We start from the raw sequence: 12011 nt of genomic DNA on the forward strand, positions 1-12011 counted from the left end.
TCTCCCCTGTGGAGCTGAGGTAAGGGACCACCGTGCCAGAGTCACCCCAACAGGCCAGAAATGCTCCTCACCCATCAGAGTGGGACATGGGAGAAATGACCCTAGCCTGTCCTCCCAGAGTTCTGGAAGGAGGACTTGCTGGCCCCGCTTTCCCCACCGCCATGACTTACTCAGGAGGCAGGTCTTGGCTGTCTCGGTTCCCGACTCCCTCGGTGGTGTTCTGCAGGCCGGTGAGGATCTTGTTGACCAGGCCCACCAGGAGTTCGGGGAACCTCTCCTCCACCTCACTGGCATACTCCACACACCGGACGACGTCCCCGATCTTCTTTGTTGCTCTCCCCTGCGAAGAAGAGGAGGGTCAGGCCTCAGCACACAGTCCGAGGGACGGTTATGGGTCAGGAGAATCCCCAGGGCCAGGCCAGTGCCATGGGTGTCTGCACCCACATGTTGGCCTGAAGGGTGCTGCCTCTGGCTCAGGGTGCATGAGGTCAACTGGAAGGGAAAGACATCCACAAGGGGAAAGGGCAAGTCCCCACCTCCCGTGTGAACAGTGACTGCCATCCAAGCCGCCATCCTGTGTAGTGCAAGAAAGGTGGGGCAGAGGGGTGGAGTCAAGTCACCCTTGGTTTGCACCCCTTACCTCTCCCAGATGGACCGAGGAGAACCAATCTGGGGCCAGCTGTCCTCTTCTTTCCTCTTCGCCGATGTTCCTGAGAGAGGAGAGGAGAGAGAAAAGCTTCTCAAAGAACTGTCCTGTTGGAGATGGCAGCCAGCTGAAGAAGAACACGGGCACCCAAAGAGATGCTAAGCAAAGATCTCGCCTCCCTTGGGAGGTGGCTGGCAGGGGAACTTCATCAGGCCAGAGATCTCTCAAGTCCAGCCTTTCGTTCCCCACTGAGAAGCCCTGGGAAGTGTTCAAAGGGGGCATCGAGACAGGAGCCCGCCCCTGCTCCTTCTCCCCAACACCCGCTCATGCCAACAGCATGGGGGTCTCAGAGCTCCCTCTGCTAACAGCCAGCAATAGACTTGCTGGTGCCTGTCTTGCACCTGCTGCCAATCGGCCTCCTTGGGTGAACTCCCCCTCCAGATTTCTCAGGGAGCAGGTAGGAGGAAACATCCCTCTATGGGGCTCAGACATGGGGAGCTGCCCCTGTCCCCTGCAGCCATCTGCTCGCTACGCTAAAAGACCCCCAGCTCCCTACTGGCTCCTCAGCTGAGACGAGGGTACCTACCTGGTCGAAATGGGGGTCAGCGGAGAGTCCCACACCTCATCCTCGATGCTGCTGATGTCATGCATCGTGTCATCCTCATCCATCGAGGAGCACTGGGGAGGAGAGAGAAGAGAAACGGGAGTGTTCCGGGGCTTGCATTGACCTTGCGAGGCTTCTGAGAGGAACCAAGCCCAAGGGACGGTTGGGAAGACATCCTGCTCTAAAATAAGACCTGCCTCTTGGTAGAAAAGGCATTTGGCATCTCAGCCCAGAAGAGCCTTTCACCACATTTTTGCCCCCTTTCCAATGCCTCAGATGCATTTCCTCCCATCCCACCAATCACAATCCCTCCCATCCTGCAGCATCTAGAACTAGAACCATTCCATGTTCTGTCTCCTGCTGGGGAACAGGGCACACACACACACACACACACACACACAACCTAGAACCCGTTCACATGAAAAAATGGATGATGAAATGGATCAGTTCTGACCTCCGCGGAGGACGAGTCTTCCACCGTGTAGGTGTTCTTCATCATCTTCTTGATGAGCCACTTCTTTGGCTTCTGGACTCTGAGATGAGAAAGGAGAGACATGGCATAAGAACAGGAATGCATGCCCTGTGGATCAATTGAAAGACACGTGTAGCCCAGAACCCAACAGTGGACAGCCAGATGCCTATTTAGTTGTTTGTGAACCACTTGAGACCTGGTTACATGTGGCATTAAAGTGTGTTTATTCAGAGAGAGAGAGAGAGAGAGAGAGAGAGAGAGATCTCGAGATTCGGAGGTTCCTTGGCTGTCATGGGTAATAGTCTTCAACTGGCTTCTCCTCCATGAACATGTCTAATCAACCAAGGCTTCCAGGGAAGGTGATTCACCTCTATGATCCCTGGAGCGGCCCTTCAGCTGAGAAAGGTACCTGGGGGAACTGGTGGCATAGTCCTCTTCCGACCCCTCTTCCTCCAAGCTGGCATGTGGAGTCTCGGCCCCCGGGAAGGAAGAACTCTGTGAAGGAGAGAAGGGGGAGAAATGGTTGCTCTGGCCCTCGCATTGAGCTTCCTAGGCTTCAGCAGGGAAAAGGCCAGCCTGGCACCTTCCAGCGGTCATCACCGGGTGAGCTGAACGCAGGAAGTGGGCCGGAAGGGGATCGTCCCGTTCTGGGCACAACTCTTCCCGCTTTCCTGATTTTCAACTTTCTTAAAAACCACTTTGGAGCCCAGGCATGCTGGCTGGAGGCAGGTGGGAGAGATGGCAAAAGAGCTCCTCTCTCGTGCCGCCTTCCTCGCAATGAGGTCGGTCGGGCTGATTTCAGGCCTTCGCGCACGCATGCAAATGGCAGAGGGGAAAGGAATCAACCGCCCCCCCCCCCAGACATGTTGCGCTCCCCCACTCAGCTGGGGCCCCGATGGCTCTGGTGACTGGAAAAGACCACTTCCAGTCCACTTTATGCTTTCAGTCGGCTCCTTAGTGAGGACACTAAAGGCACGTGCAAAAACATGCCAAAACTGGGTCTCCTTTCCTCTTTCTTTCCCATTTCTTTCCCCTTTTTCATTTAGTTCATTTCTCATTGGTTTGGTTGAGTTTGCTTATTGTTTTGTATTTTTATTCATTCTTCATTTATTTGTCACTGTTTTTCAATGGTTGCCATTAAAGCAACATGATGCTCCACCTTTAACTGTGAGATCTTGACCAGAAGTCAAGGCCATAGCCACCATCTCCTTGCGGCCATCTTCTTTAATCCTATCACCCCCACCGTGCCACCATTGTGATGCAGTGTTGTTAAGGGCATGGCTGTCCCTTTACCATAGCTTTAAGCAAACAACTGTCAGAAGATGGCCGCCCACCCGGCAGCATCAAAACTGGGGCCATTCCACATGCTCTCTACTCCTGGGCAACACGGGGGACCCACACGCCCAACCCACAGTTCTTCCAAGGGAGTTACTGGATGTTGAGGATTCCTGACCTCTCCAAGGGATGGCTCTTGGTCAGCGGCGGTGTTTTGCAGCCTCCTCAACACGGTGCTTGGCCTCTGGACGCTAAGAAAAGAAAGAAAGAAGACACATGAGATCAGAACACGAGTGCTTAGAAAGAGCTCTGCTTGATGAGATGAATGAGGCATGCAGCCCAACACCCTGTTTCCAGGAGTGGACAGCCAGATGCCTGAAGGAAGCCCACGGGCTGGGCATGGAGACACCTGTCTCCATGGAATCAACCCTCCATGCTGCTCGGAGCTTCTCTCCACCCTTGGCTTCTTGCTAAACTAACCACCTCCCCCCCAAAAAACTTGCATGGGCTCCTAAGGAAGGTCCTCTACTTCCATGAGCCATGGAGCTGCCCCTCCAGGTGAGAAAAGAGTACCTCGGGGAACTGACAAAGCTCTCCACGTCCAGCTCCTGATCCCTAGTGTTGTCTTCTGGGATCTTGGCCTCTTGGATGTCAGGACTCTGCAAATGAGACAAAGGTTTCCAATGTGTGTACTCACTCTGATCTTCCTAGGGCCTAGGATTCGTAGCGAGTTTTTCCCCTGACATTTTCTTTGAGTTCATTTTTATTTCTTTAAAGTATTTTGATTTTTTTTTAAAAGACAAAAAAACCTTATTAAAAAGCAACCATGTGTTCTAATTCTAACTGGTTGGGAGTGCCAGGGCACAGCCACCACATGCTTGTGGCCATTTGGTTTCATCCTATGTCCAACAATGAACCTCCATTGTGATATGATCTACTGTGTCATTTCTTGTCATTTCTTCTGCATTCCTTTCATGTGGAATGGAAACAAAGAGGAACGGGACCCACTGGCATCAATAGTTTGGCCCAGAGAGTCTTCTTGATCCCACCCCTTCATGTCCTCTTCTCTCCTCTCCGCAGGAAACAGGGTTAGCTCAGCCTTTCCAAAGAGAGAGACAAGGTGGGCCCCTGAGTCCGGAGTGAGGGCCATCCCTCCTGCTGTGGGCTGTTTTTACCTGAGGGGACCAGGATTGTCTCTACAGAAATGCCTCTTCAGTCAAGAGACCTGGAGGATCTCTGCCAGGAAGACCCTCTCCTCTCCTGACCCGTCTCAGGGTCTTGGGAGCCGTTTGATGCCTCAAATCCAAAGCACACCAACCCAGAAAGGTGGCCATTGGAAGGAGAGGCAGAGGGTTGCAGAATCCTTCCCTAGCCACGACGTTCCCACTGTAATCCTCTGGCCAACATGCAGCAGCTGGATTTCCTCCCCTTTCAGGATCTGACCCCGCTCTGTCTCCTGACGGTGGAGATGCAATCTCCCCTCACCCCTCCACCAGCCCATCCACAAAAGCGACTGGAATCGTTTCCTGACCTCACAAGACCATTCGGTGTCCACGGTCTGGAGAAACCATCCATCCTCCTCAACCGTGAAGACACTGCAGGAAGAAATACAATGGCCTGAGTACCTCGGAAGAGCCTTGCTGGATCAGACCAAAGATGCATCTGTCCCAGCACTCTGCTTCCAATAGGGGACAGCCATCCGGCAGGCCTCCAGGAAGCTATCCTCTGTGCCCTTCAAGCTAGCGGACATCACCACCACATCTTGGAAGAGTGAATGCTTCTACGCAGGGGCGTAACTACCATGAGGCCGGGGGAGGCCGTCGCCTCGGGGCCCCACTGCCTTGAGGGGCCCCCCAGAGACACCTCCCATGACTCCCCATTGCCCCCGGACCAGCCCCAAGACCCTTCAGCCACTTGCCCTGTTTGCCCTCCCTCCTGCTGGTCCTCCTGGTCGGCCATCCAAGCAGCAGGCAAGCTGCTTTTCTCCCGGGCGCCTCTCAGCTGATCGGCGGCTGGGCGGGGCTTCCAGGGAGGCCTCCGTGTAGGCCTCCGTGAAGCCTGAATTCGAGTAGGCTGGCCAGCCCCAGGAAGAAGGCTGGCAGTCAGAGTGGCCACTCCAGTTCTCTGCAGCAGACCCTCTTCTTCCCAGGCCAGACAGCTCAGCCGTGGCCAGGTAGAATGTGGATTCCTTTTGGTGGTCACACCCCGCCCCCCGCCCCCTATATCCAGGTAGGGATCTGCTTGCCATAGGGCTTGGATGGGGGGTGGGGAGACTGAGAAGTCTCTGAATATTTCATGGAAGACTGATTGGAAAATTTACTATCTTAAAAAAACCTCTAAAAAGTCCTAGAAGTGGCTTGTTTCATGGCAGGAAATTACAAAAACTTCTGGAACAAATTTATTTATGTATTCATTCATTCATTCATTCATAAATACACTTCTGTTCAAGTTGTTTTGCAACCCAGGTCTGAGTGAGAACTGAGACATGAGTGAGAACTGTGACGCATGTGTTGTGCTTTTATCTTTTCCCCCCTTAGGGTCAATCTGGCCCACATGTGAATGCAGCACCTCCATTCCAGAGGAGATGTGTGTTAAAGGGCTTTCAAAGCCTCTTGTGAAAAACCTCCTGGAATCAAACTGGACTGAATTTGTTCAGAATTCTGAGAAAACAAGCATAGGCTCACCCTGCATGGTTGAAAGTCTCCTTTGCTAATCTGCAGCAAGGGGCCCATCTTAATAATTAGTGTTTCTAGTGTGTTCTAGGCATTAAAAGTAGCACAAAGATATAGTATTCAATGTATATCACTATATATTGTGAAGTGTGTGTGTATTCAGTGAAATGTATTTCTTGGCAGCATACATATTTTGAAATATCAGACTTAAATCCTTGGAAGCCTGGGGTGTGTGGAAGCCCTGGACTTTGGGGGGGGGGGGCATTTTGAAATCTCTTCTCAGGGCCCACTCCAACCTTGCTACGCCCCTGAGTGCATTTGGCTCCGTTCTTAGAGCTCTACTTCGAAAACGGAGCACAATGAAGAGAGCTTCATGATTGAAAAGGGAGCTGCATCTGCTGTCCACAGAGCCACCACCGGGTATTACTTGCTGGCAGACTGGAAGTCGCTTAGATGAACTTCAAGCTCAAATCCTTGGTTTTGCAAATACACCACATGAAAAAGGAATTTTTGACTTGGAAATAGTTGTGCCTGAAAGGTATCCATTTGAGCCTCCAAAGATGCGCTTCCTGACTCCTTTTAAAAAAGGTTTTACTCCCATATAATTCTTCTCTTCTCATTTGCTCAATTTTGTACATCTGTTTTTTGTATGTTTTGAATGAGGACAGAAATGTGAGAATAAAAGCCCCCTGCTTACGGGGCAAAGAGGCACCTTTTTCTCTTTGTAAACTGCCCCGAGGCATTTTTGGAAGGGCGGTATAGAAATCGAATTATTATTATTATTATTATTATTATTATTATTATTATTATTATTATTATTATTATTATTATTATTAAAAATCTCGGCGGGGGGCCCATTTAAGAATCTTGTCTCGGGGCCCACTCCAACCTAGTTACGCCCCTGCTTCTACACAATGTATGAAGACATCGTTTTTGTCTGCCCTGCACCTCTTGCCGGTCAGCGGCACTGGATCTATCCCAGATCCAGGCTGGCAGGGGGCAGAAAACCTTCCCTACACAAAAGTTCAAGAAGAAACTCTACCTCCTCGGGGAACTGATGGCATGTGCGTCTTCCAGGATCTCATTCCCAGTGTTGACGGTCTGAATCCTGGAGCCATCCGAGAATGACTTCTGTGGATGAGAATGGAGAGAGGAATGGGTGCTCTGGTGCCCACTTGACCTTTCCAGGGCAGTTGGGGTCCAAACGTCAACCCTCCTTCAAGAGGTCCTTCTTAACAGAGGAGCTTAAAGCAGGAGGTGGCTCCTTAGCACCTCAAAACCGTGTCTACCAACGTGTAACTGGGCTCAGAGAGGAAACCAAACCCAAGAATCTACGGAACCTCAGAAACCAGCTTTCCGCTTATTCCTGGGCAGTCGGGTGAGATCATGGCTATTACACAACATTTGGAGTGGCAGGATCCTGAAGAAGAGTCAGGCCTCCTGCTACATGGGACACTGTGGTTTCTTGAATGGTGCCTTTAATTAAGGAAAGCCTAGCTAAGTTCTTCTCTTTGCTGGGCAGAGCTATTGGCCACTTGATGCTGCAGACCCGTGTTTTGAGGCCCTTTTCAATGACACCAGAAAGGGGGCCATGAGGAGCCAAGAAGTGGCAGTGGGGGAAGAATGCACCATCTACCCCAAAGAAGACTTTCCCACTCTAGTTCCCCTCCAGACTGCTCCCTTCCTGGACGTGTTTTCTGCTTGGTAGTCCAGAACAAAATCAAAGTCTAGAACCCTGGGGGAGGGAGTGTTTTGGGGCAGGAGAGCGGAATGAAGAAGCGAGGTTGGAAGATAGGTAGACACACCCCTCTTCCCTCTCAGCACTTCCCATCCCAAAAGTTCCCATGATGCTTCCTCCATAGCGAGGGTCTCCAACCTTTGCCTGAGTCACTTGTAGTTGAGCCTGGATTGTCACTCATCCCACCCACCCAATTCACTGCTACTACCACTGCAAATATCAAGGCATATGGCTTTTCCAGACAAGTTCTCAAAGCATCCCTTCAACCTGCTAAGACTGGATCTCTACCACACGCCCTCTATTCTTGCTCGAAATGGGGTCTATCCCACCCCCTCCCAGCCCTGACATGTACAGACTGGGTTTTCATCTCTTACCAGTGACCATTTGCTCGTTTTGGCCACGGAGCACTCTTCATATATCTCCTGTGGCTGGAAGTCACTGAGAGGGAAAAAGGACAAAAGACACAAGTTAATGAGTGAGTGAGTGAGTGAGTGTGTCAAAGGAACCCAGAGTAGCCAGTTTCCAGCAGTGGGCAGGGGTGAAGGTAAGAACCCTCCAAGCTCCTTGCAACATAAGGGTTACTTTCTTTCTTTATTTTATTTTATTTTATTTTATTTTATTTTATTTTATTTTATTTTATTTTATTATTTATATACCCTCCCCACTCTCCACAACATAAAGGGCTTTCTTTCTTTCTTTCTTTCTTTCTTTCTTTCTTTCTTTCTTTCTTTCTTTCTTTCCTGATTCATTCATTCATTCATTCATTCATTCATTGGATTTATATATATTTATATACTGCCTAATTTAAAAACCTCTAAAACAGCTCAGCTCCCTTGGTTGGGGTTTGGAGAGCGGCTACTTGTCAGAGTAGAGCAATGGTCTGACTCAGCATCACCTGTTCCGAGGGGCTGCCACGGCCCCCTCCTCTGCCCCCCAGAGGGGCTTCCACTGCTCCCCATCCCAGTTGCTCCCTTTGCCCTGCAACCACTCAAGGAGGCACCAGCAGATCCAGCCCTGAAGGAGCAGCCAGCCACACCCTGGCTCCAGTCTCCTTCTCCCGCTCTGGGTGGCTGCAGGCCTCACCTGGAATCCAGGGCCTGAGAAATAGTGGGCCAGGCCCACCAGCCCATGGAGCCCCACAGCGCCTCAGTCCTCAGAGAGCAGACTAGGGGACCGATCCCCCCACCCCACCCATCCTCATTTGAAACCCTAGGGAGCAAAATGTGCACGAGAACCCTCCCTGGCCTCCTGTGCCTGAACCCCTGGATCCTCTCCCAGAACCCAGGTAGCTCAGACGGATCGGCTCTTCTCCTTTGGAACTCCCTTTGCCTGCCCCTGCTCTCATTCCTTTCTGTCCCACATTCCAATAGGCAGAACTTAGACTGGGTGCCCCTTGCAAACTGGGACCTCTTGGGGGTTTGGGCTTTAATGTTGGGGGTCATGACTTCTATGGCAGAGTATTCAGGAGCTAATTCACTCCAATTACAGCAGAAGTCAACAGGGTCTCCGGGGCAACAGCTTGTCCATGATAAGCAGGGAGATTCACACAAGGTTAAACTAATCTGCTTTATTCAGAAGAAGATGCTGAGAGGAAAAGACCTCTATCTGACTTCTGGCTACGTGTTGGTCAGAGAGAGACCTGTCGTGGTCATCAGGGTTACTGGTGCCAAAGGCCGATGGCATCTGGAGCTGGATCTCCAACAATGAAACCCTGGCAGGGGCCATGTTTCTTGAAAGGATCACAAGTGGTCTTGAAATCCAAGGTGCCATAAATCAAGAATGGTCCCAGATAACCCAGGAGGAGCAGGAGGACGTACCTGAGAGGAGCCACAGGAGTTGCCTCATCAAGGCTGCCCACGCCATAAATCAAGGCTGCCCATGCCATAAATCAAGAATGGGCCCAGATAACTCAGGAGGAGCAGGAGGACGTACCTGAGAGGAGCCACAGGAGTTGCCTCATCAAGGCTGCCCACGCCGCGGAGTGAGGGGCATCCTTCTCCCATGTCCTGTCAAGGAGAGAGGAGAGCAGGAGTGAGGATGGGCTGGGCCAGTTCACACCCACCGGGGTCATTCCTAAGCAGCCAGTGGGGACTCCCACCCTAGATTTCTCATCAAACCGCTTTGAGAACTTTGGTGGTCTTTCCCCCACATTGGACCTCTTTGGAGCAGGGTGGTGAACCCTCCCTCTAAACCCCCTGCCGGAGGCCATGTTCAGCGCTCCCACATGGCCCCAAATGGACCAAATTTGGCATGAGCCGCAGGGGAGACAGGTTGCTCTCCCCCTGCTAAATATCAGAGTATGACCACTTTGAAGGGGTCTCTTGGCTCAGTTAGCTGAACTCCCTGGGCCCCGTGGTTGGCATGGCTGGTCAAGCTTTTGCTCAGAGCAGAGGAGCCTGGCCACATCAAGAGGCAGCAATTCCCATCTTCCACAGAACCTGCACCTCCCCCTTGGCAGAAATGGCCCTTTCGGTCCTCCCTCCATCCCCCTCCTCAACATTTCATTTCTTTTACCGAAGAATGACCAGTGTTGTTTTCTTTACTCCCTCATATGGCCATCCTGCCACTCTGAAGGGGGAAGCTGCAGGGATCTCGGAGAGACCAGAAACCCCTTCCCTTCCTCTGTGCAGGTGGCTCCACTCTGCAGTTCCTCGCTGGATGAGGTCCTGGAGTAGGGAGGGGGCTGATGGGGCTCTGACCCATCGATGGGGGGCTGCTACTCCATGAAGACCCCGTGAAGATGGTCTGGGCCAGTCCCTTCCTGCCCTACAAGGTCAGCCCAGAGGGGCCAGGACAGTCTCACTTCCTAAATGCCTCCACCTTGACCCAAATCCAACCCCTGGGGGTCTCCCCACCCCCAACCCCTTCATCGAGAGGGGGCAATTCCCGTCCAACACATAAGTGCCACTTGGCAGATCTTGCCATTTCTATCTTTCCTCCATCCTCCTCCACAACATTTCATTTCTTTTCTATCCTACTTTTAGTTTAAAAATATCAAAGAGGCTTACAAGCAATAAAACTTGTATTATTTCATTCTAAGCTACTGAGGAAGAAGCCTTTCAAAACAAGGTCATCATCACCATCAATCCAGGGAGGGAGGGAGGGAGAGCGCCTCTCTGCAGGGGTGTTGCTGGATGCTGAAAGTGCTCCCGAGTTTGGGCTCTTTTCACCATCCATTCCAGTCATGCTCAAATACCAAGAATGACCAGTGTTATTTTCTTCAAGTCCCTCATATGGCCATCCTGCCCCTCTGAAGGGGGAAGCTGCAGGGAGCACGGAGAGGCCAGGAACTCTTTCCCCTGTTCTGTGCGGGTGGCTCCACTTTGTGCTTTCTCGCTGGAAGAGGTCCTGGAGGAGGGAGGGGGCTGGCGGAGCTCTGAGCCATCCATGGGGGGGCTGGTGCTCTATGAAGACCTTGTGAAGGTGCGCTGGGCCAGTTCATTCACGCCCACCTTGGTCAGCCCAAAGGGGCCAGGACAGTGTTGCTTCCTAAATGTCTCCACCTGGACCCAAATCCAACCCCTCTGGGTCTCACCTGCCCCCACCAAACACTGAACCTATTTGGGGCAGGGCGGTGGACACTCACTCTGGACTCCTTGCCCGAGGCCATTTTCTGCACTCCCTCACGGCCAAAATTGGACAGAAATTGGCCGTGAGCAGCAGGAGAGGCCAGAAAGTCTTCCTATCAACGGTCGAGTCCAGAGAGTTTGAAGGCAACAGTGGAACCTCCAGCCCCATCAGCATCCGTTGCGACCGGTAAACACACCCAGCCGGGGACTCCCCCCTCCAGCAACCGCCATGTTTGAATGTACACAAGGATGGTGGAACTCCCAGGCCCAGTGGTGGGCACGAGGCACCAGTAGGCTGGGTTGCCAACTCTTTACCTGCTCCTGCTCCTGTGACTTCAGCAGACGCCTGACATGCAGATCTTAAGCTGGTGAAGCAGTTTCCCATTTCTTTGGGCTAGGAATGGCTTCACCTGCTCAATCTGCTCAAGCTTTTGCTCAAAGCAGAGGAGCCAGGCTACCTCAAGAGGGGGCAATTCTCATCCTCCACATAAGTGCCACTTGGCAGATCCTGCCATTTCTATCTTCCCTCCATCCCCCCCCCCACCTCAACATTTCATTTCTTTTACCAAAGAAAGACCAGTGTTGTTTTCTTCACTCCCTAATATGGCCATCCTGCCCCTCTGAAGGGGGGAACTGCAGAGAGCTCAGAGAGGCCAGGAACCCTTTCCTTTCCTCTGTGCAGGTGGCTCCACTCTGCACATTCCTCGCTGGATGAGGTCCTGGAGGAGGGAGGGGGCTGATGGAGCTCTGAGCCATCCATGGAGGGCTGCTGCTCCATGAGGACCCCGTGAAGCTGCACTGGGCCACTCCCTTCCTGCCCTACAAGGTCAGCCCAGAGGGGCCAGGACAGTGTCGCTTCCTAAATGTCTCCACCTGGACCCAAATCCAACCCCTGGGGGTCTCCCCCGCCAAAAAAACATTGAAACTACTTGGGGCAGGGTGGTGGACACTCACTCTGGACTCCTTGCCTGAGGCCATGTTCTGCGCTACCTCACGGCCAAACTGGGACAGAAATTTGCTGTTAGAAGCAGGAGA

General features: G+C 52.2%; 1 protein-coding gene across 1 annotated transcript in view; it reads right to left on the bottom strand.

The window, feature by feature from the left end:
* Nucleotides 1-12011, bottom strand: part of LOC128332774 (uncharacterized) — a 66617-nt gene extending 54606 nt beyond the window's left edge. Inside the window, exons 1-9 of the mRNA XM_053267494.1 lie at nucleotides 11931-12011; nucleotides 9340-9413; nucleotides 7782-7845; nucleotides 6712-6800; nucleotides 4529-4592; nucleotides 3571-3656; nucleotides 3176-3248; nucleotides 2132-2217; nucleotides 1705-1783 (exon numbers count right to left, since the gene is read on the bottom strand). Coding sequence (XP_053123469.1) covers nucleotides 1705-1783; nucleotides 2132-2217; nucleotides 3176-3248; nucleotides 3571-3656; nucleotides 4529-4592; nucleotides 6712-6800; nucleotides 7782-7845; nucleotides 9340-9413; nucleotides 11931-11954 — 639 coding nt within the window. The 5' untranslated portion in view covers nucleotides 11955-12011. The remainder of the gene's footprint in view (nucleotides 1-1704; nucleotides 1784-2131; nucleotides 2218-3175; nucleotides 3249-3570; nucleotides 3657-4528; nucleotides 4593-6711; nucleotides 6801-7781; nucleotides 7846-9339; nucleotides 9414-11930) is intronic.

The sequence above is a fragment of the Hemicordylus capensis genome, chromosome 7 (assembly GCF_027244095.1).
Source record: "Hemicordylus capensis ecotype Gifberg chromosome 7, rHemCap1.1.pri, whole genome shotgun sequence".
Classification (NCBI taxonomy): Eukaryota; Metazoa; Chordata; class Lepidosauria; order Squamata; family Cordylidae; genus Hemicordylus; species Hemicordylus capensis.